The sequence below is a fragment of the Pongo pygmaeus genome, chromosome 8 (genome assembly GCF_028885625.2).
Source record: "Pongo pygmaeus isolate AG05252 chromosome 8, NHGRI_mPonPyg2-v2.0_pri, whole genome shotgun sequence".
In the NCBI taxonomy this organism is placed as follows: Eukaryota; Metazoa; Chordata; class Mammalia; order Primates; family Hominidae; genus Pongo; species Pongo pygmaeus.
In genome coordinates this window covers 94,141,463-94,165,031 of record NC_072381.2, presented here as the reverse complement: position 1 = coordinate 94,165,031, position 23,569 = coordinate 94,141,463, and the positions used below count along the sequence as shown (strand labels likewise).

General features: G+C 36.6%; 1 protein-coding gene across 13 annotated transcripts in view; it reads right to left on the bottom strand.

Annotated features, from left to right (window-relative positions):
• Positions 1-1,375: 1,375 nt before the first annotated feature.
• The window catches only part of STAMBPL1 (STAM binding protein like 1), a 137,617-nt gene continuing 115,423 nt past the window's right edge, over positions 1,376-23,569 (bottom strand). For 7 of the 13 annotated variants that reach the window (XM_054435669.2, XM_054435668.2, XM_054435670.2 and 4 more), the window contains 8 exons: positions 13,066-13,231; positions 8,608-8,745; positions 7,448-7,556; positions 5,845-5,906; positions 5,627-5,692; positions 4,361-4,443; positions 3,107-3,131; positions 1,376-2,356 (listed from right to left, as the gene is read on the bottom strand). In XM_054435669.2, the coding sequence (XP_054291644.1) occupies positions 2,025-2,356; positions 3,107-3,131; positions 4,361-4,443; positions 5,627-5,692; positions 5,845-5,906; positions 7,448-7,556; positions 8,608-8,745; positions 13,066-13,231 (981 nt within the window). In that variant the 3' untranslated portion in view covers positions 1,376-2,024. Of the gene's footprint in view, positions 2,376-3,106; positions 3,132-4,356; positions 4,444-5,626; positions 5,693-5,844; positions 5,907-7,447; positions 7,557-8,607; positions 8,746-13,065; positions 13,232-23,569 lie in introns of all 13 variants that reach the window. The other 6 variants (XM_063670581.1, XM_063670584.1, XM_063670582.1 and 3 more) reach the window with 3 other exon arrangements.

Here is a 23,569-nt window from a genome sequence, read left to right as displayed (position 1 = left end):
AAAGTAGAACTTGCACTTCTGGCCATGAAGAATAACTAGTACCTGACTTGCCCTACTTCTGTCTAGAAATAGAAAACTGGAGAGCAGACAGCACAGACTGTGATCGCTCAGAGAAGAGAAATTAATGAGCGAACCCTATGATCACTCAGACTTTCTGCCTAAAGACACTTTCCAGACCATAACACAGGAGGGAACCCTAAGCAAAGCACAACTATCTCACCGACATGCTTACATGTTGAAATGCTAACATGTTGAAATGCTAATACTCTGGGAGTCATGGGTTAAATAGAATATATTACTAGCGTTAAATTGTAGAAAAGAAAGATGGCCTACTGGCCAGCATGTAGCTAGAATGGATAATATGCAGGAAAGAATATTTCAAAATCCTCATTTGGCTTTCTTAATAATAAAACCTACCCCTTGAAATGTATATTTCTTATCCACATTCCAGTATCTGGAATACGACGCTGTTTAACAAATAATCATGTGCTGTTTGGAAGAGGTCTTCTTGGCAGTAGCAACCTATGGAAATAATTATTTAACTACTAAAAGGGTTAAGGTTAAAAAGGAAGTACCTTCTAAGGGACCCAAGAAGCATTAAAGATTCATAAGCAAGTTATATTTAACAGCAGTTAGAGAAAAGGATCACAAAACCAAAAAGCAAGCCCCTACCAAAAAAGAGAAAACCAGAAATACCAAAAACATTATTATAATTAAGTATTTTAACCTATATTTTATAATTCCAAACACAAGGGGCAAAAAATCCTCCATAAATGGAAGTTCTTTAGGTGGTTCCAGGTATCTGCTTCAGTTTATAACTATCTTCACAGTTTACATTTATAGAAATATAAATATTATTTCTTAAAAATTCACATTTAATACAAACTTTCAAAGATATTTAAATGTAGGATAGCAGTAAGGAGGCTTTTAAATCTAAGAAACTTCAGGGCATGACAAGAGCAATTCCTAAATCCAGATGATGATTTTACCATTGCTATGTATAAGCTGCCATTTGTAGCAGGTTTTACGTGGGACATTATTGAACATTTTCAGGGGTGGGGGAAAAATAAGAATCTATTTTATCATCTTAGATTGCAAACATGGGTTCATGATATGTCACAAAGTTACTTTCTCTGAGAGCAGTTAGTATCTCCAAACCAGGCTAGAATTTCTAAGGCAGTCTTGCCTTTTGGTGGACTATTAAGTTTTTTTTGGTGATACTTCCATGTTTGGGGGTGCATTAGGCCATTAAGATGAGCACCAAGGTGAAAATGGAGAGGTGGCAAAGCTCTAGTAATACTCTCCTGCTCAAAATGCTTTTGATACCTGAGAAAGAAGTAGGTAGTTTTGAGCCAGTAAAATGCATACACATATATAATAGTCAAACATTATAATTTAATGTTTTCTATGTGAATTCACAATTGAAATATTGTATAATATGACACCAATAATCTGTGCAAAGGTCTTTGAGGTAGAGCCTTATTTAAATTCTGCATTCAAATACATATACTTTACATAAATATGATCTTCTTAAAGTTATAAACAAAGTTTAGAAATATGGTAAAATCTCTAGAATTATCAGAGGTAATTTAGAGGCAAAGTGGCCTGTTCAGTAACTGATATTTCAACAAAAGGTCATAGCTTCTTCTGTTGATTCATGGAGTGGAGTTAGCCTGTGGATAGACATTTGTACTAACATACACTGATTACATTCATACTACAGAATCATATGTTAGATACCAGAGCACAATCTTAATCTTTCATCCTCTGCATACACTCCTATTTGGGCACTTAGCATGCCACTGCATTTACTCTTGATGATGTTTGTCTTCCCAACTAGATTTTAAACATCCTTGGAGGCAGAATCATCAGATATTAAAAATCTATAAATATGTTGGCTCTTCAGCGCTAATAAATGATAAAATATACCCAGTAAAAAACCAAGCAGTATTTACAGCCAGCTATTAAGAATCTTTTCAAACACTAATTGCATATACTCAGAACTGAATTTGTTGTTTTTCACTCTAGACCAAGCTTTGGGTTTCATTTCTGAAGTTTGAATTTTCTGAGTCACTAGTAATGTCCTTGAGGATGATAGTCTGAATTTTCTCTGCAAGAGTACAAAGATTGGCTTTTTTGAGACCTTTAATCAATGCGTCATACGCATCTTTCTTTCCATGAAGTTGATGCCAATTACGAAGCAGTTGAACTTTCTGTTCTGCTGTGTCTTGGACATTGTCATTCTTGATCTCATCTATTTTGGCTTCATTGACACCATTCTTTCGAACAAAGCTTTTAACTTGACTTAGTGTCATGACTCCAGCAACAGTGGTGATATATTTACTCAAGTCAACATCTGAAAAATAGAAAATAGTCTGAAAATTTGTTTTTCTAAATGAAATTCCCATTACTGAAAACCATGTTTATTTCTCTTTTTATAGTACTTCAGAATATAGCTAAGTCCTAAAGGTCTATGAAGAGCTGACTGGGGGAATACAGAAACAAGACAACCTTGAGTTCTAACTCCAAATCCTGCCATATACCCAGTAATTGTTAAATAACCTGGGCCACAATACATAACATTTCTGTATCTTCTTTTCTCATTTATAAATTAAGAGGATTGGAAAAGATCACCTATAACATCTCTTATGGATTCAATGATCAATGACCCACAAATCTAAAAGTATAAGCAAAGAGTTTATGATCATCTTATCTCTAAATCACAGATCAAAGAACAACCGAATGGAATCATGTATGTTGTTATAGAGTTGGGTACACTGATAATACCTGAGTCTACAGTGCACTTTAACCTCTAGATCTTTTTAGGCAGGAATTCTGTAATACATCTAGCTGATTATGAAGGAAAAGTTTCTTAAGCCTCAGACTATTGTGTCCTATTGTTACTTGATTATTTTTAACTATGAGTATTCATTATAAATTTAAACAAACTGCCTGATAAATGCTTTATGCTGAGCAGGTAGAATTGTATGAGAAATAACAAGATCCCACAATATGTCACTGAAATTAGTAACATTATTTTACTCTGAAATTGGCCTATTACTCTAAAGGATGCCATCTCTATGAAATAAAATGATAAAAGCCTTACCAGATAAATTTATTGCCACTGTTTCCTAGAAAGCAAAAAATGGAAGCAGAGAAAGACAAATAAAAATATATCTTTAGAATATTCTAAATGTGAACTTCTAATTTTTCCTTAATTCGGAAAGAAGTACAATCAGTTGCTTGATGTATAAAATTAGGAAGCTAGATTAAGTGATTAAGAAGGATACTTTTACCATTCAATTTTTATTCTGAAAGGTTCCAGCCTTGCCAGAAACTAAGCAACATTGTCTTAGTTTTTAAAGGCAAGAAACCTAAAGAATTCATAAAATAAGTTGAGTTTATTTTTCATATAGACTTATTAAAATAAATACAACTACTCTTATTCTTAATACCAGAAAATGGCTCAAATTGAAATTTTTTTTACCATATTAATTTAAAGAATCCTAACTCCCACTGAGCCCTGGCCCCAAATAAGAAAATAATTCCGTTAAGTGCAACTGGTTTCTTTTCTTGGTGTATTTCTTGCTATCTGAAATATATTGATACCATGTTGGGAAAAGATATGGTGAGACATAAGGTCAACCGGCAGCCAGAGAAAAGTTAAGCGGTGCCCTTATGACAAACTTTAAGAGCAATCTCTTTGCTCAGGCTTGGATACTGAACCCATGCCTGGTAAAGGCTGTTTCTCTGCAGGGATAACAACAACACGGAACATGGAAGTTGGCCAAGTTCTTTTTTCAGCTCATTTTCAGCACACTCTCAATTCCCTCTTTTGTTGATTCTTACGGTTTTTTTGTACAAGTTTACTTTTAATTTGGGTACCATATCATAATTCATCTGTGAGGCCCCTTTAACCTATGCACACACAAACACAAGCAATGTTTAAATAAAGAAAGTAACAGGCCGGATGTGATGGCTCACACCTGTAATCCCAGAACTTTGGGAGGCTGAGGCAGAAGGATTGCTCGAGGTCAAAAGTTTGAGACCAGCCTGGGCAACAAAGTGAACCCTGTCTCTATAAAAAATAAAAAATAAAAATTAACCTGGCATGGTGGTGCATGCCTGTAGTCCCAGGGTCACAGCTGAGGCAGGAGGATCACTTGAGCCCAGGACTTTGAGGCTGCAGTGAGCCATGATTGTACCCCTGCACTCCAGCCTGGGCTATGGAGCAAGACTCCATCTCAAACAAAATGAAACAAACAAGAAACAAAAAAGTAAAAGGAAGTAACAAAAAGCCAAATCACTAATTTCTCTATTTTTCTTTTCAAGGAAAGCTGATACCTATTTCAATACCTACAGGATTTAAGGTTGGAGATTCCTGAGGACCTTGGTTTTCCTTTCTGTGCTTTCTGCATGCTTTCTGTACTTCCTTTCTCTTCACTGAAAGAATAAAGAAATTTTATCAACTCAGGTCTCAGCCTTGTAGAATGCATGTGAGAACACACTTTCACACTAAGAGAAATATAAGAAGGAAAAAGGAGAAATTCATTGAAACTTGAAAGTGGCCAAACATCGCAGGAGACAGCTGATTTTGGAACTTTCGTACCACTAAGTCAAGTGTTCTAGTGAAAGGACATATCTTAGTTAGTCATCTAATTGCCACAGGCTGGCCTAGCATGGAGGTGGCTTTTTACTTACCATATGGCAAGCACCACTCTCTGTCCAGCAAAGATGTGGATGGCAAGACTATGGCAGGACGCAGAAGCCGTAGGACAAGCAAGTCAACATCAGCTTGCTATGGATGCCCAGAAATGAAATACACACACAAATAACTCAAGCATACATACTCAGTAGGTGTATGCATTAAAGTCAATGTGAGACAGAAGAATCTGTATGTCTCTGAGCACAATTACAGTGTTTAAATATCCCAAATGTATTTTCAGCTAAACAACCGCTCAAGGCAAGGCAAACTGTCTTCTTCAACTGAACTGAAGAAACAGATAATTGTTCTGAGAAGGGAAAATTGGATACTTCTAAGTTATCAAAAGTTGGTGTGACCCTGTAGTTGATGAACGACTTACAGGGATTTTTCTAGACTAATTATGATAATACCTAATTTTGGCTTTTCTACTGACTCTACTAAGTCACCTTTGTATAACATGTGTCCCCATAGTATTTTAAGTTAAGAAGGAGAAATAATTAAAAACAAGCAATTAGGCCAAGGAAGAGGAGGCAGAGAAGTACAAGTTTTTAAAGTGTTCCCTGCAATGTGTTTCCTGGGAATGCCTTTGCTTCTTGTGTTCTCTTTTTGCATAGGGAGATCTCAATGAATAGTGAAGAATTACTTCTGATTTTTCGCCAATTCTGCTGCTGCAGAGAACCCTTGTTCATAGGAAGGATGAGAATACCACTCAATGCCCCAAAACTGTTGCTCAGAAACTAGCTGAAGAATAATTTCACTTGTTCTTATCAGTCAGCTCTCAAGGCTGCATTCAGGGGCAAGAAATTAACAATACATAAATCTACCAAACTGGTAGCTTTTTATAGGTAAGAATGAGGCAAATCTTTGTGAACTACTTCCCAAGTTATTTCAATCAGCAATTTGAACAAAGCAAGAACTTACCCCAAACAATTAGTAGAATTGGGAAAAGAAGAAGAAGACACAACCACCACAAGTTAGATCTGGATCCTGTAGGTTGGAACATTAGACATTTTATATGAAAATAAGCAATCTTTAAGATTAAATAAAGGACTTTCTAGTAATCAAGAGTGATTGGTTTTTCTTCACATCTTTCCTTGGGGACGGGGGAAAGGAGAATATAACCGTAAAAAAAAAATTACCTTCCTCTTTGCATTTGGTGTTGCTGGTGAGTGTGCATTCCTTGACGATTCCATGTTCACATCTAGAAAAAAAAATACAGGAGAAATTCAAAAGCCTGGCAGAATAATTCCTTTATCATTTTCAATGGAACATTATAAATTAGGGGCCATTTTATTCGTCTTTGCATCCTTGGCAAACGTATTCCCTCAAATATTTCTAAATTAGTATCTAAAGCTAGCACAAGTTAATATAATTTGGATGGCTGAGTGAAAAATATCATAAGGAATGACTCTGTTTTAAGATTTCAAGAGTTAAAGGAAGATAGGAAAATAGTGACACACAAGAGAGATGAAGTGGATACAAAAATAAACTTAAACCTGGTAATAAACTGAACAGTAAATCCTATAGCTTAAACTAGCTCTTAAAATAAACTGCCAAAAGTTAATTTCAAAAACTTCCTATAGACCAAGAAAATGGCCAGGTGATAGCCAAGCCCGTGATGCAGCTCAGGGAGGGTACTCAGCTGGCCCTTAGAGGCTGCCACTTTTAGCAACCGGTGGTGATCAGGAGACACAAGAGATTCATGTGTGATTTCCTTCAGACAGACAAACATTCACAATCAGGTTGTCTGAGTTCACAGCCTCTGCCCATTACCTGACTAGGTGAGCTTGGGAAGTCACACTGCCATGAGCCTATTATCTCATCAATAACATGGAAATAATATTATCTATTTCAAAAGGTTATGATGACAAGAAAATTAAATCAAGATTATGAAATATTTGGAACTACTATTATTGTTATTATTTTACTAAGTCAGCTGCTTCCCCAATGCCAACCTAACCTGTCATCATAGGGGCACTCTCAGACACTTGGGGCCAGGGGACAGCCTGGAACAAATGTACATAAAATTTTCCTAGCAAATAAAACATAAGGCATCATGTCCTTATTTCTTAAGCCTATTAGATGAACTCCTAAAATCTTCCCAAGATGACTTACAAGTCAGGTTCCCTAACTTTGGGTCAAAACCAACCTCTTTTAGCCTAAAAGGCAAGGCCTTTCATGATTCAGCCCTGACCCCTTCTCAGTCTTTCCTACACTCCAGCCAGTACTCTGTTTTCCTGAGCTTCCTTTGTCTCTTTGCAGCTGCTGTTTCCCTGCCTATAATGTGCATTCCATCCATGTGCACCTGTTAATGTTCTTTCTTTTCTTTCTTCAAGATTCAAGTCACGAGACACATTCATGTTTTCACCTCTACCTCCTCAGGCAGAGTTGAAAAGTTTTCCTGTATAATTTGTAACACCTGGAACATAAGTCTCTTCTGATGCTATTCTCATGCTGTTGAAACACAATAACCATTGCTTTCCTTGACTGTCTGTGCTTCTGGACTGATACCTTGATGCCAGGCGTATGTCTGGCTCATATATTTAGCTTAAGTGGCCAGCAAACTGTCACCTACACAGGAAGTGTTCACTAATGTTTAAATGAGCAAACAGTCATCTAGTTGCTTGGAGGCAAAGCAGGACTAGAACCCTAATTCTTAACTCTCCGTCAGTGTTACTTCCCTAGGAAAGTTATATCTAGTGTTATATCTAGTGTTTTAATCAGAGAAAGACTGAAACTTACTTGGTGCAAGGGTCACAGTGTTCACATACAGTAGAGTTACAAAAAAAGTTTGGTTTACATCTGCACTTGGTATTCTGGGTCCGGATGCAGTTTATTTCCACTTCTAAGCCTAGAAAATCAGTTTGGAAACTATTAATTACAGCGGCTAATTATAAGCGGACTATGAAAATGGTGGGCAGGAGCTGCATGGATTTTTGAGATCCCCTGCTTATATCAACAGTCACACCATGACACCAGTAATACAGCCAGTGTTTAAACACAGAACAGGAAACCCCAGGTTGAAATGGCCAGCAATCATTTAGCAGCAACCAAGACAAACCTCACCATTGCTTAGATGTCTCCCCTGTTCCTCTAGTCTCTAGCCTTAACACTCAAAGGGTGACTTGGGGACTGGCAGCATGAGCATCACCTGGGAGCTTGTTAAAAATGTAGAATGTTAGGCTCTACCCTAGACTTACTCCATCAGGCCAATAACAAGGTCCTCACTCAGAGACTCTAATGTAATTGCCCTGAGGTGGGACCTAAACATGAAACATTTTTAGTAGCTCCCTAAGCAATTCTAATGCACTGCCAGGGATGAGAAACATTGCTTTATAGGCTGAATAGGGATGGGAAAAGCTTTATGTCCAGAGGTTTCTTCATGTCAAACAAAACTAGAAACACTTCTGTTATACTTCAATCTGGGTCCTTAGAATACATTGAGATATCCATGAAAATTCAGGTCCCCAGATGGAATTATCAGGACAAACTAAATCCCCAAAGAAAGGGGGAGCATTCCTACTTACTTTTGGATTTCTGTGTCCTTGTATCTGCAGGCTTCTGAGTTTTTTCTGGCCATGAACGAGCACCATTATATAAGCATAAGTCAAGGCCGGAAAAAAAATAATTTCTGAGCTTTTGATTTGAGCTGATGCACCCTGTTCCTAGGGTTCATATTTAGTCATTCTCCTATATCTGGAAGAATTGCCCAGACTTACTCATAAAGGTCTAGACCAGTAATTAGCTCGGTACCTGGTCCTGCGGTACCCTAGCCACCAGTCCTTCCCTTTCCTGAGTGTCAACATAGCACCACAGTAGGCCCCAGTTTCAAATTGTCTTATAAATGGTTCTACATGAAATTCCAAGATTGGCCTCTTTCAATTGCTTTTTAAAACTCTTACCATGTCCTTCATCACACAATCTACATCTTCTGCATTTGGAAGAAAAATGGGCTTTGTCTGTGTACTCCTTCCCTTCTTGGCAGGGCACGCAGTCTGGTTCATCCCCATTGACTGTGCAGTCCCTAGCTTTCCTTTCACCTGCCCAAGGAAAAAAGGAGCAAGTGTTTGAACAGGACACGGGCAGGTAACAGGGTGGCAAGTATGCAGGGATGACAGACAATAAAACTCTTCTAAAACACAAGGGGAGTGGGTGCAGGCTAATGAGATATAAATACAATGGGGGAGAAGATTATTTTAAAAGTCATGTCAACAGACAGAAAGTCTCCCAAGACAAAAGCTAAAAGAGTGACTGAAGCCCATAGACATAGGATGATTAGCAACAGGAGCATACAAAAAAAAAGGAAGGTTAGAATGACAAAGTACACTGCACGAAATGCCTTTGCCAACAACTAACTTCCTTGGAGAAAGGGGAGAGGTTGGTTGGTATATATTCAGAGTGGGGATAGCTGTTACTGGCCACTGAGATTATCAAACTAACTCACATTGCTCTGACTTTTCATTTTACTTTCCAAAGTCCACAAATCCTGATAAGAAACAGTGTAATAAGGAAAAGAACATTTGAAGTTTTAAAAGCCTTGGTCAAATCTTGAGCAGCTATAAAATCTTTAACAAAGTGTTGTTTTCTCCAAGTCTAAATTTCATCCTGCATATGATGGAGATAGTAATATTTCTCTTGCATTGCTGTCAGAACTGCACTCGGCCTGCGTAGTGAGCACAACAGTTCTCTTTGTTCTCCCCTTTCTATTACTTTTTCATCAAAAGACAGGGTACATACTGATGAGTTTTGATAAGCATTAACATATTTATGCCAAAATTTATTATCTGTCAGGTTTGTTATCTTAAAAACAAATAATTTTAAATAATATACACATTTGCATTAATTTACTTTAAAAATAAAGTTTGTCACTGTATTGCTATTAGAAAGCATTATGCAATGTGTTCTATTAAAAATTCATTTATCTGATAGGTGTTTATTAAATGCCTATTCAGTCCTAGGAACTTTTTAGAAGTTTGATATTATGCAGGAAATAAGATAAAGCCTTCATCACCAAAGACTTCACCTTCTTGGGATGCAGGCAGACAATACACAAATAAATATATTGATATCAAGTGCTAAAAAAATGCTATGGGGAAAGCTAGATGAAGGTAAGGGAATAGAGAATGAAGAAGAAAGTGACAGAAAATATCAAGGGAAGTGTGAGAAAAACATTACTAGTGACTCTAATTGTTAATGGTATAACTAGTTTTAAAAAAAATAAGCAGTTTAATCTGCTCTGCTCACCTATACAGCAAAATTAATTTCTGCTGTGTTTCCTAGGAACATGAATTCCTTAATAACTTCATATATTCTTTTTGATAAAACAAAATATTTACTACATGAGCAAATTATGACATGTAAATATATATGCTATTTTAGTAAGTAAAGATAATAGTCTGTCAATAGTAAAAAACAAACAAACTGGAGATTCCCAGAACAAAATTCAAAAATAGTGCATAGGGCTATATAACATTGTAGCAATATTTAAAGAAAACAGAACCCAAGTCCAAGTATAATTTTATTTTTTGCTAGTGGTATTATACTGGTCTCTGAATGAATTGGTCTCTTTAATGAATTATCTTGCAGAATGTGCCTTGCACAACTTCCTTGGTATAATGGAGATACAGTAAATCACAGGTTCTTTTGTTCCTCCAAAGTATGAAAACAAAATTTATTAAAATAAGAAAATAAGTAGTTGTTTTATTGAAAATCAAATTTTAAAATACTTTTTTTTAGTATAATGGTACATATGCTTATTATAGAAATGTTGGAAAAGGCAGGAAAGTATAAGAAGAACTTATGTATCAGGCCGGGCACAGTGGGTCATGTCTGTAATCCCAGCAGGTTGGGAGGCCAAGGCAGGCAGATCACCTAAGGTCAGGAGTTTGAGACCAGACTGACCAACATGGCGAAACCCCACCTCTATTAAAAACACAAAAAATTAGCCCGGTGTTGTGGTGTGCTCCTGTAATCCCAGCTACTTGGGAGGCTGAGGCTGCAGAATTGCTTGAACCCAGAAGGCAGAGATTGCAGTGAGCTGAGATCATGCCACTGCACTTCAGCCTGGACTACAGAGTGAGACTCCATCTCAAACAAACAAACAAACAAACAAAAAACTATATATCAACAATCTTGAGATATTGCCGTTATTTTGTTGCATTCCTATATGCATATAATACATACATACATGTATATGCATGAGCATATATATAACAGGTATGTGTGTATATATGTATATATGTACAATGTGTATATATGAAATATGTGTGCAGTATACCATAGAATCCTTCTTATTGAATATGATGATGTGGGGAGGACTTCTTTGATCATTTAATCAAAAATGTCAATTTACATAGGAAATCACTTAAAAATACTGCAAATATTTTGTTTTAATTCATAAAATATAACTATATAATCATTTGACAATCTTGTGATATAGAAGTTATTATAATCCCAGGTTCTTTCTTACTTAAGTCACATCCATAATGCATCACCTATAATTTCCTGTTTGTCTATTTTTCTCTTCCTTTTTCATTTCTTTCTTTTTTTCCTCCTCCCTCCCTCCCTTCCTTTTTGATGAAATGAAAACATAAACATACCAATAATCTGTATGAATGGCCTTAGAGATTTTTGTGATTTTTCCTACTACTTAACTTTTATTTTTCCCTCACAAAATTCATCAACAACATTTTAGCAGCTCATCTTTATTGAATTCTCAAAAGCACTTAACCTAGTTTTCATAGAAATAAAATCTGTCTTTTCTCTGTATTTGTATTTCATTAATTTATGCAATATTCAATCAAATTACATATGAATATCACAACACCAATGAGCATAAACAGATTTGGAAGCAACTTAAATATTGATAAGCCTAAAATTCAACAAGAGGGAATTGAAGTGGGAAGAGTATTTAACATGGTTGGATGCCATCCGGGATATTTTATAGACGGATCAGGGAGAATCAGTTAATCTAGCCAGATCAGTTGGAAATCACTTAAGAAGGTTTATATAATTGAGGATTACATTAGAAATATATCAGAAAACATGACTTTGATACATACTATTTCAGCCTTTAAATATTCCAAAATTTACCTAAGGAATCCCACATCATATTGATAATGAAATATCATGTGTACAATATTTTCCTTTATTTTTGATTACTTTCTCAGGGTATTTTCATATAAATTAATTGCTATCTTAGCAAGTATAAACATTTTCAAATTTTTGACTCATATATCCAATGTCTTTCTTAAAAGTTTGTAACAATTTACATTCACTTCTTAAATTAAAACAAAGCGAAACCAAAAAAAGCAATAGACAAAAATCCTTGACAGTTTGATGTGCAAAGCATATTTTGTTCATTTTAATTTGCATTTTAGGTTTTAAAATTATGAACAAAGATTTAAATTCATAGAGCAAATTGATTGTGTTTAGCAAGTTATAATAAAGCCAGGAAGCCATTCTTTATTCGTGTTGGAGAAGATTTAAGTGTAAATGGGTTTAAGTATAAATGGGTTGGGTTATAGGGGAGATTTTGCCATAAGGATTATTAAAATCTGGACATGAAGCACAGGGAGACTGGTAGAATCTTTTCACAAACAGGACCTATCCTCTTTTGCAGCTTGAGTGCTGGAAGCCTGGGAGGCCAACCATGAAACATACTACAGTCCTTTTTTGTTCTATTAATCTATCACATGAACCCATGTGCTATTTTCCTTTTTTCAACTCTACTCAAAGTTGAAGAAATGTTTGCACAATTGCATGTTGCTTAGCTTCTAATTACCAGTGTTTGAAGGATTTGTGATCTGAAATTAGTTTGCCCTTCAAAGTATTGATTTAAAAAAAAAAGCTGTTGGTTTCTGCCTGTTGCTTTTCTTATTCATCTAGTTATTCAGCTGCAAAATGCAAATATATTTTGCAGGCTTCAGTGCCAGGACAGCTTTCTTAGAGACCTTCTGATTGAAGGGAAGTGCTGAGACATATCCCTTAAGAGTAGAAGTCTCTTGCTTTCAGAGTTCCACTATTGTTATGATAGAACCTAATCAGTTTTGACATGATAAGCTTTCATATTCACAAATGAGTCATTTTTGCTTAGAAGAAATGGAGCCAAATAGACCAATCTTCTCATTTCAGAGGTGCATGTCACTTGTAAATTAAATTTATCCATAACCACATCAAATAAGCGTGATAAATATAAATAAAACTCATCTTTGGAAAATAATTTCATAGTTGTTTTTCTCTCAGTTATGTTATATAATACAGGGGAACCAAAAACTGTAAAATTATTATAATCATGATTACTATGTGCTACTCCTAACTGTGACTTTCACTGTAATCTCTGGATGTTTTGTGTAACATACCTGGAGGACAGGGCTTATGGCAGAATTGGCCATCATGATGCAGGCCTTCCAAGTTCTGAGTCTCAACTGTAGTAACAGTCTTCCTCAATTCCAGTCCCTTGGAGTTGATGTCAGTCACTTGGGCATTAACACTTTTGGACGATAATCTAGCAACAGACGTAAGAACCTGTAAAATAAAAGCATGAAGAGAATTTTATTGATTTCTGAAGTAAACAACGTGGTAAACAAGTGTAACCCGCCCAAAATTGGCAGTATCTGCTGTGCACAGGCAAAGCCAATGTGAGGGCTCCACTGTCTTTCAGATTTCTCTCCAAGAAAGCAGCAGGTCACCTGTATAGCAGTTCAGACCTCAGGTTCTTCAAACCACACTAGAAACAGCACCATGGATGATCGAAGCCAGGTATTCTAAGGTGAACAGGGCCTCCCACTTACTGCCCTGTGTTTGTGGGTAAAATCACTTACATCTCCAAGTCTCAGTTTCTTTACCTATAAGTGGAAATAACCTCTTCCTCACAGGCTTGTTGTGAAAATAAGTGGAATAATGCACTTAAAGCTGTTAGCACAGAACCTGGCACATAACAAATACATGCCCAATAAGTGTGCTACTTTTATTATTAAAGTTTCAGTGAGGGGGAGCATAGTGGAGGAGGAAAGAGAAATTTCAAAACAACTGTGGTTTGAACCCCAGGTCTGCCACCAAAGATGAATATCTGAGAAAGGCAAAGAGACAGAGAGAGAGAGAGAGAGAGTCCCCTACGGGTATAGTGCCCTGCCCTCCTTGATATACTAAATTCACCCAATATTTAGGAGACAGTATTATGAGAAGGGCCACAATTCCTGGTTTAAATCATCAAGTACCCAGGTGACAGATTACACAGAGTGCGAGAAATGATTTGTCCAATAATTCACAGTTAAGAGTGGCTAACAAGAGACTCAGAACCAGGACTTCTGGCCCAAATCTGGGCTGTTTCATATTTGTAGAATAGTTTCCTAAATATTTTACTCCATCTAGGCATGCAAACAACTCCATTTGTTTTAAGACAGTTATTGGCAAGAAGCCTGCAAAGAACCTTCAAAACAAATGGATACTGGGGAAAGGGGAGGTGTTTGGCAGGAATTCGCTAAGAACCAGAATCCAGCCCCAAGACCTCCAGTCTGGGAAAACTGTAGCAAGACCCCTAGAGCCAGGGCTCTTGCTGGCGGAGAAGGCAAAACTTGCCAGCCCTGCCCTGAAGCTTGGGAAGAAGCTGAGTTTGTGTTCTCCTCCCTCCAGTTTGGGCACTGAATTTCTCAGAACAGCCGTGACCATGACTGCAACCTCTCGCAGGGGTGAGGAAATGGAATGCACAGACAAATAGTTAGAAGCTGGAAGTCATCCTAAGCTAGAATCTGTGCATTTGCTCCCTTTGAACCTCTCAGAAACAGGGACACATGAAATTTGTTCTTTGTATCCGATGACAAGAAACTGAGAGAACAATTGGATATTCACCCATCAGTGAGGAAGAATCACTTTTTATAGCCAACCAGGTTACAGAGTAGAAGAAATGATGCAAGAATTAGCAGACACAGAAGATAATGACTGAACCTCTGCCCTAGCACCATGCCAGTCTGAAAGGATCTCCACACCTTCTTAGCAATAGTCAACGCTCGGATCTAGCATGATGGTTACAAGTAGAGCAACAGCTCAATGACCGAATTAAACTAACTACTGGAAGAAATATAGACCCCCATTCAGGCTTATTCCAGTGTCAGTGTGGCAAATGGCCTTGATGAGCCAGGATCTGAAAAGGAACCAAAAGAAGAAGGAAAAAAAAAAAAACCCAGAGACAAAATAAAAGCATATTACCTTCTTACCCCCTGTTTTTATTGAAGTTCAAAGAAAACAGGAAAAGGCTTTTAAAAAGAAGCAAAAAAAAAAAAAAAAAAAAAAAAGGCATTCAGTGGTGAGAAATGACAGCCCTCAGCATGGCAAGAATGAGTAGACAGATGCCTGGAACAGTCAGTGAGAATTCACAATTTTGAGCACAGCATCAGACTGCAAACGGTTTGTTGTGATTTAGAGAGGCAAAACAAGCTTTAGAGTCATCACAGTAAAGAGGGTTTTACTTTGTTTTTGTTTTTGTTGTTGTTGTTGTTTTGTTTTGTTTTTGTTTTAGATGGAGTCTTGCTCTGTCACCCAGGCTGGAGCACAGTGGCACAATCTAGATCTCGGCTCACTGCAACCTCTGCCTCCGGCATTCAAGCGATTCTCCTGCCTCAGCCTCCCAAGTAGGTGGGATTACAGGAATGCACCACTATGATGGCTAATTTTTTGTATTTTTAGTAGAGACGGCATTTCACGATGTTGGCCAGGCTAGTCTCAAACTCCTGACCTCAGAAGATGCTCCCGCCTCAGCTTCCCAAAGTGCTGGGATTACAGGCATGAGCCAACGCACCTGGCCAAGAGGATTTTACCTCTAGGCAAAGCCCCACAAGGGAATTTCTTCAATATGACCATTGTGCTCAGCTGCTGCAGAAAAAAAATGCCCTCTTGATGAGGGGGTATAACGGTGGCCCAGAAAATTCAACAGTAGAAGGTTAGGGATTAAGAAAATGAAAAGTGAAAGAAAAGAGGGACATTTCAAGAAAAAAAAAAAGTTTCAGCAGTATATTATCTTTTAACACACAGAAATTTTAATGGTGCTTATTTCTAGTTGCTAAGACTATTTTTCTTCATTTTGCTAAACTCATCTTTTCTTGATAATGCATATGTGTTTGTTGTATAATAAAAAAGTTTAAAAGGTAGCAGGGTGTGTTGAGCCTAAAGATCTATACTGATTTATCATAACAAGCTATGTTATTATTTTTTAGTAAAATGGAAAATCTGGGTAATAATGGTAGTAAATCTATAACAGCAACTTAGTATTTGAAAGATGGGAAAAATTCTAAACCTTTGAATTATTAACATTTAATTCTTTATATAAATTTTGGTTATTTTGCTCTTCTAGTTTTCTTTGGTAGTCTTATAATTTTACTAAATCAAACATCACAAATATTAACCTCTGTTTAATTGGATATATTTTCTTAAACCAGCATAATCAAAGCCATTTTATTTCTCTTTGGTCCTCTAGGACTAAATATATCACCACTCATTACAGCAACATTGTTTGATGGTAAAGAAAATTCTCTTTTATTTTTGAAGTAAAATTACTGGACACAAAAATATGTTACACTAAAGAGAACTTTTTAATTTTTGAAATCGAAAGCTCAGTTATACAAATCACCAGAAACTGGTAACTACAGTATGCAGTAACTTCTGTCTCTGATGAAATCTTGGTTTATTTTTTCTTAAAGAATACTTTCCATGGAAATGTACTTTATTAACCACACCCTGATAGATTCCCATGTCAAAAATGCAACAGGAGTTGCCGGTTGCCAATGAGACAATAAGATAAACAAAAAGTACCTCATAATTTAGGATCTCATTGCGCTGTTACTGAACTAGGAATAAACAGATATATTTCTCAGAACAACTATTTTTATGCCTCTAGATACGACATGGGTTAACTTTCTTGTGTGGCTTATAAACTGAAAAAAATCTAATAATGCAATATTGTTTAGGCACCCATAGAGACTACTCTGGGGAGAAAGACACATATAAGTTCTAGGAGGTTTGTCATAAAATATTACGAATATTATTTTACATTTGAACCTAGTATTTTTGAAAGTGCACTTTATTATACAAGTATAATAGTTACCCTTCTATATGAGCTTAATAAAATAAAATGCTTAGCTTAAAAGTCACTTAGAAATGCATGTTAATAGATTTATCTGAAAGTTAGACATCTCAAATTGAAAGTGGACATTTTAACCCCTGGCTTTGAATTTCAAATAGATTGATGAAAATAGATGGGTTAGGGGGTTCTACAGGAAAGAGTGCTCCCCACCCCATTCCTCTCAAAATGCAGCAAAGAAGTAACAGAAGGCAGAGGGGTACTTGAGAGAACAGTAGAAACAGAAAGTGAGATTTTTTCTTTTTTTTTTTTTTTGAGATGGAGTCTTGCTCTGTTGCTAGGCTGGAGGTGCAGTGGCGTGATCTCAGCTCACTGCAACCTCCGCCTCCTGGGTTCAAGTGTTTCTCCTGCCTCAGCTTCCCGAGTAGCTGGGACTACAGATGCGCACCACCATGCCCAGCTAATTTTTGTATTTTTAGTAGAGACGGGGTTTCACCATGTTGGCCAGATGGTCTCAATCTCTTGACCTCGTGATCCGCCTGCCTTGGCCTCCCAAAGTGCTGGGATTACAGGTGTGAGCCACTGTGCCCGGCCGAATTTTTTTTTGTAAAGGGGAGTGTTGACACCAGCAAAGCATCCAGTTAGCTTCTAAAATGTTAAACAATTAAACTAAAAGTTGGTATCTCATTATATTTACAATTTAGAGCAGAAAGGACTTTATAGATGACCTAGCCCAAACCCGTTTTCTGATAGAGATGGCAGTATCCCAACTGGTGAAGTGACTGGCCCACAGTCATGCATCTAGCAAAGGAGATTCAAGACTGTCATGGGCTAAATTGTGTCCTCCCCCAACTCCGAAATTCATATAGTGATACCGATACCCTAACTTCTTGAGCATCCGAATGTGACTGTATCAGGAGATAGGGTCTTTACAGAGGTGATTAAGTTAAAATGGTGTTAATAGGGTGAGCCTTAATCCAATGTGACTGGTGACATTTTAAGACGAGGAAATTTGGCATATACAACTTCCAGAGCTCTTGTATTTGGAAGGCGGGAAGGGTCCAGAATTTGGAAGAGTGTCTTGGCTTCACTGTTTTTGTTTTGATTTTTTTTTTTTTTGCTTTTTTTTAACTAAAGCTATATAAAGCTTGTAGACTGTATAAATTTCTAAATTAAAAAAAAAGAAGAGGAAATTTGGACACACATACAAACAGAGGAAGATAATGTGAAGACATATGGAAAAGAAGGCCATCTACAAGCCTGGAACAGATCCCGCCCTCGTGTTCCTCAGAAGGAACCAGTCCAGATGGCACCTTGATATCAGACTTCTAGCCCCCAAAACTGTAGCCACCCAGTTGGCAGTCCTAAGAATTTAATATAAGGAATGAACTATAGTCTCTTGATTCTCTTGGATTCTTGATTTGTGAGACATTAGTGGTACATATAAACTTGCGATCCCTCACAGCTGAGCCCAAGAATTTCCCATCTTGGATGATCACTGAGCTAAATAGGCAAGAGATTTCCCATGGTCTTCAGAACTATAATTAGCAGATGGCAATATGAACTAGAGCTACTTCTTTCCAGACTTATTGGTCCTGCTAGGCTGGGTTGAAATCTCACCACCCTCTACTGCTGAGGACAAAAATGGAGCAAGAAATGAAGTTCCACCGACTAATTCTGCTTGTCTGCTTGTAGACTTTCAGTTACTTATCAACACTTGAGGAAAAAGAAATTCTAAAAGACTAATAGTTTATTATTGAATAGTTTAAAATTTCCAATAAGATAATGTATCTCTAATATATCTGTGTAAAAAATAGGGATATAGTGATGCCATCTTGTCCTACTAGATTATTGAAAACCTGAAATAGAAGTAAAATAAATTTTTCTACATGAAAGAGATAAGCAAAGATCCCATTCGTTTGTATGTTTTTCAAAATGTGTACATAAAAATACACATGGTAATCTTATCCCAGGGATGTCCTCTTTCTTTCTTAAAGCCAATCTCTGGACAGTCCAGGACAGAGGTAGTTGAAGCAACAGCTGCAAGTTACTGATTAGATCCATGACTGGCCAAGCCATAAATAAAACAAAATGAATGAGCCTAGGAAATTCCATCTGAAATTACATTTTGAGTTTAGTGCTAGAGTTAGAAAAATAGTTCTCAAGACCCTGACAGACATCAGAATCCTGTAGTGATGCATTATTTATTAAAAAGTGCTAAGGCCCCCACATAGACCTAAGGAATCAGGATCTCTGAGAATGGGGAAGTACCCTTGGTGATTTTGATGCTCATCACAGTTGCAAGGCAACTAGGTTAGAGGAAGCAGAATCTGAGGTTAGCAGGTTACTACATTTACATGTGAGAATATAAGAGTTTTATAGACTAACAGCATCTGTGTTCAGCACTTGCAAATCAGAATTTGACTTCTCATGAAGAAATAATGACTCTTCCAAAAATAAGCTTGAAGATAAGAGAAATGACCTTTGGTAGAGGAAATGGGTAATGTAAGGGCTATAGAGTCCTAAAATACAGCCCCAGAGCCCTTACAAGCCCAGAGGGGCCACGTGGGTCGTACAAGAATAAAGCAATCTGGGATAAGGGACTACAGAGAGAGGGAGGGGCTTGGGACCAGCTCTGCCTGTGGCCACTACCTGTGGGCAGTATAGGCCCAGGGTTTTTTTTTGTATTTTTTTTACTTGACAAATAAAAAAATTGTATATACTTATGGTATATAACATGATGTCTTGAATTATGTATATATTTTGGAAGATAATTAGCTAAATCGAGCTAACTAACATTGGGCATTCCTTCACATACGTATTTTCTTTTGTGTGTGTGGCGAGAACACTTAAAATCTACTCTTAGTAATTTTCAAGTATACAATACATTGTTATTAGCTATAGACATCAAGTTGTACACTAGATCTCTTGAACTTATTCCTCCTAACTGAAATTTTGTATCCTTTGACCAATATCTCCCTAACTCCCCCCAACTTTGCCCCCTACCAGCCTCTGGTAACCACTATTCTACTCTCTACTTTTATGGATTTAAACCTTTTAGATTCCACATATAAGTGAGATCATGCAGTATTTGTCTTTCTGTGAGTATAGGCCCAATTTTTAAAATCAAGCCTAAAATCTTACAGACATTCATGTGAAAAAACCAACAACAACCAGTTAATTAGGACCAATGATCTCTTTGTGAGAATGGCTAAAAACCAAAGCTAAATCCTCAGCAAAAAAACAAGAGCCTTTACCCGCATACTCTGACTTTCTCTTACTCTCTTTTTCAAGATCTCTGCTCTCACAAATAAAAAGTATTCACATTTCTCATATCTTATATTTTTATAGCCTCACAAAACACAGAGGTGAATAGAAACACAATGCTGCCTGACTTCATTGAAGGACAGGCTGTCATTAATGAATCCAATGTCAAATTGTCAAATTTACTCTAATTTTGCCAGTTTATCCCAGTCCATGCCTTAACACAACCTACAGTAAGCTTGCTCACTTTGCTGGGCTGAGTATATCTGCTGATTGAATTTGTAGTCAGATTTGCTAATTTACAAGGCTGGCCTTGCCTAAAGGTATGATTTTTTGTTTCTTTGTTTTCTTTGTAGACGGAGTCTTACTCTGTCGCCCAGCCTGGAGTGCAGTGGCATGATCTTGGCTCACTGTAACTTCCACCTCCCAGGTTCCAGCGATTCTCCTGCCGCAACCTCCCGAGTAGCTGAGATGACAGGCACACCACCACACCCAGCTAATTTGTGTATTTTCAGTAGAGTCGGGTTTTTGCCATGTTGGCCAGGCTGGCCTCAAACTCCTAATCTCAAGTGATCCATGATCCACCCACCTTGGCCTCCCAAAGTGCTGGGTGACAGGCATGAGTCACCCGCCCAGCCTAAAGGTATAATCTTATACTAAATTCACTACCGTTTCTACTTAGTGGGACTCAGGCTAGTTGTCCTATATAACTATGATTGCCATTTCTAAATGCCTAAAGATGGGGTGACTGGGCTGTACAACAGTTTATTTCAAATCAAGAAAGAAGTTGTGATCAAAGGGAAGAACCACCTCATTTCCTTCCGGGGAAGGTGAAGTTACCAATCTTACAAAAGTCAACTTCTCTCTGATTTGGGCTTTACTACTCACACTCACTTCAAAGACAATAAAGGTGGGCAAGTGGACTGAAGATTTGTTCCTGCTTGAGACTGAATTGAAGATATTTAATTGATGTTAGAAGTCAAACTATATAAGAAGCTAAAGACATTTTTAAAGTAAGGATTTTCCAGAAAATAAAGAGGATTTATTAAATGTTATTTTTCCACTTTTATGAATGTATATATACATACATAGCAAAAAGAAAACTACACACTAAGGTTCTTGTAGTGTTGTACCTTATAAGTACAAGGTACAACATATAAAATTATGTTGCTTTTTATCGTTTTAAATTATTTTATTATTTTTCATCATTTTAAATTATTTTATTATTTTTCATCATAAGTCCTAAAATTTTAATATGTAAGCTCTATGAGTAATTTTTTAGTAACAAGAAAAAGTCATATATATATGTATCCCAGTACATTTAAGAAATGCTTTTTTTCTAATAGTAAATTATAAAAATAAGTAATAAATTAAAAAATAATAAAAATTATAGTAATCCCAGCTCACTTAATAAATGCTCTCTCTATAATGTATCCAATAAAAAATACGAGATAAAAATTATTTAGAAATAGAAAAAGGTTTGTGTAACATGCAAAGGAACAAAAAGCAGACTATATATAGCTCAAATTAAACATGCAATTATGTATATGTGTAGACAAGGCTAAGAATTTATAAGTAAAATCAAAATTCTTTACATTAGTGTGGTGAGATAAAGCATAAATGTAGTTTTTAAATATTTGCTTTTTGTTTCACATCATGTGGTCATTTTTTCTATATTTACCTATTTAAAAAGAAGAAAGGGATGGGTTCACTGTCCTAAATTTGGTTTCAAGTTGCTTTTTATCAATTTCAAGTTTTAAATTGTGTCATTTTATTTTTAATCATAAGTAAATAGTCTTTAGTACCTATTACAAAACATGTGCTCATCAAGGGACTTTTGGGGCCCAAGATAATTCGCCAAAAGCAATTAACTTCCTAGGGGCTTTCAAGTGGGGGGATTTCCTTACTTAGGTTTCAGACCATCTCTTAAGAAACAGTTATTCTCTCAAACTGGCAGTTTACTCTGGTAATTTGGCACCCCTAATGCATTGTATTAGCCTTCAAAGAGATTCCTTTGAAACACTGACACTTCTTCTATGTGTCAGTATAAGAGTATTCAGAAGGAAATTACTTGTCCAGTGTCTCAAAGAGCTTACTCAGATACAACGTCCAAATTCCAGATCTTCTTTGCCTCTAATTTGCTGCTAAGGGTGGTAACTGTATTTCAGGAATGAACATTAGAGGATTTTTCATTAGTCTAACTGTAGCTGGTAGTGGGGGTCCTGCCATTTATCAATTTAATTTTTGCTTGCAAATCTGGCCATCATTTACAAATTTGTGTTTTTCCATCCTGGTTGCTAATGTCTTAATTCACATTTTATCATTTTATTGTATTGGTAAGACTTCTCAAGTCCTTTGTGATGTAAATATGGCCCATTAGAAATGAAAATAAATAGCCCAATTTATGTTCATTAGGTTGGCTTAAGAAAAATTATTAAATTACCAATTAAGCTACAAAAATGATTAAATAGTCCCATTTATGTTCTTTGGGTTGGTTTAAGAAAAATGATTAAATTACAAATTAAATAACTGTTCTTTATTTTCCCCACAAAATAATTCTGTATGACTGCTTGTAAATACACAGCTTTATTTTCCAAAGGCCCTCTCCTTTCCTTTGACCATAAGATAACCATTCTACAAAATGTAAAGGAGAGCAAACTGGCTGTCCAGTGATTGCCTGGCCAATGTCCTAAATAATGCAAGACAAAACCTGTTGGGGCCCAACAAAATAAAAATCCATGGTCTCTTAGAGGCTTCGGAATTCAAATGAGCCTCATGGATCCACATCCCTTCAATTAGCAAGCTGGCATTTCTGAGTGAGGGACTTTCCAAGACAGGCTGCTCAAGTTTCTTGGCCAATAACAGGGTCACACACAATTAAAAAAAAAAAAAAAGCAACCCACAGCTATTTCTCAAACAAATTTGTAAACTAAGTTTGACTCTTTTTCTGCCTCCTTTAGAAATTTGTCAACGTTTTGGGATTTCAAACTTTTTTATTGTAAGTGTCGGAGTAAAAACACTTAGAAATAGGAAAGAGAAAACTAACACCAGGAAGGTTGAGAGAAGGAAAGAGAAAGAGAAGCAAAAGGGGTTAAGGATGGGGATACTTGTTGACTATAATTATCACCAGAGTCAGAGGACTAGGGGAAGAGGGGAAAAGCAGAAAACAGCTCCCCACCCATCTATGTCCAGCCCATTAATAGAATTAAAATTTGCTTCTGTATTCCAAGTAATTAGCACTTTGCATCCATTTTATTTATTGCTACTATTAAGAAAGCATAACCGTGAAGGCATAAAAGCAAACATTTTCTGGAGACACATGAGGTGACACAAGTGTCGAAACTTCTTTAAGGATAAAGGCCTGATGTTAGGCATGTCGTGAGCGCAAAATCAATTTCTGTGTAACTAAATTTAAGAGTCATATTAGAGGGGAGAAATGGAAGATAAACTGCAAAACGTAAACAATGATTACTTAGCTGATAGAGTTATGTCTGAGTTTTGTATTTGACTCATCTGCATTTATAAAT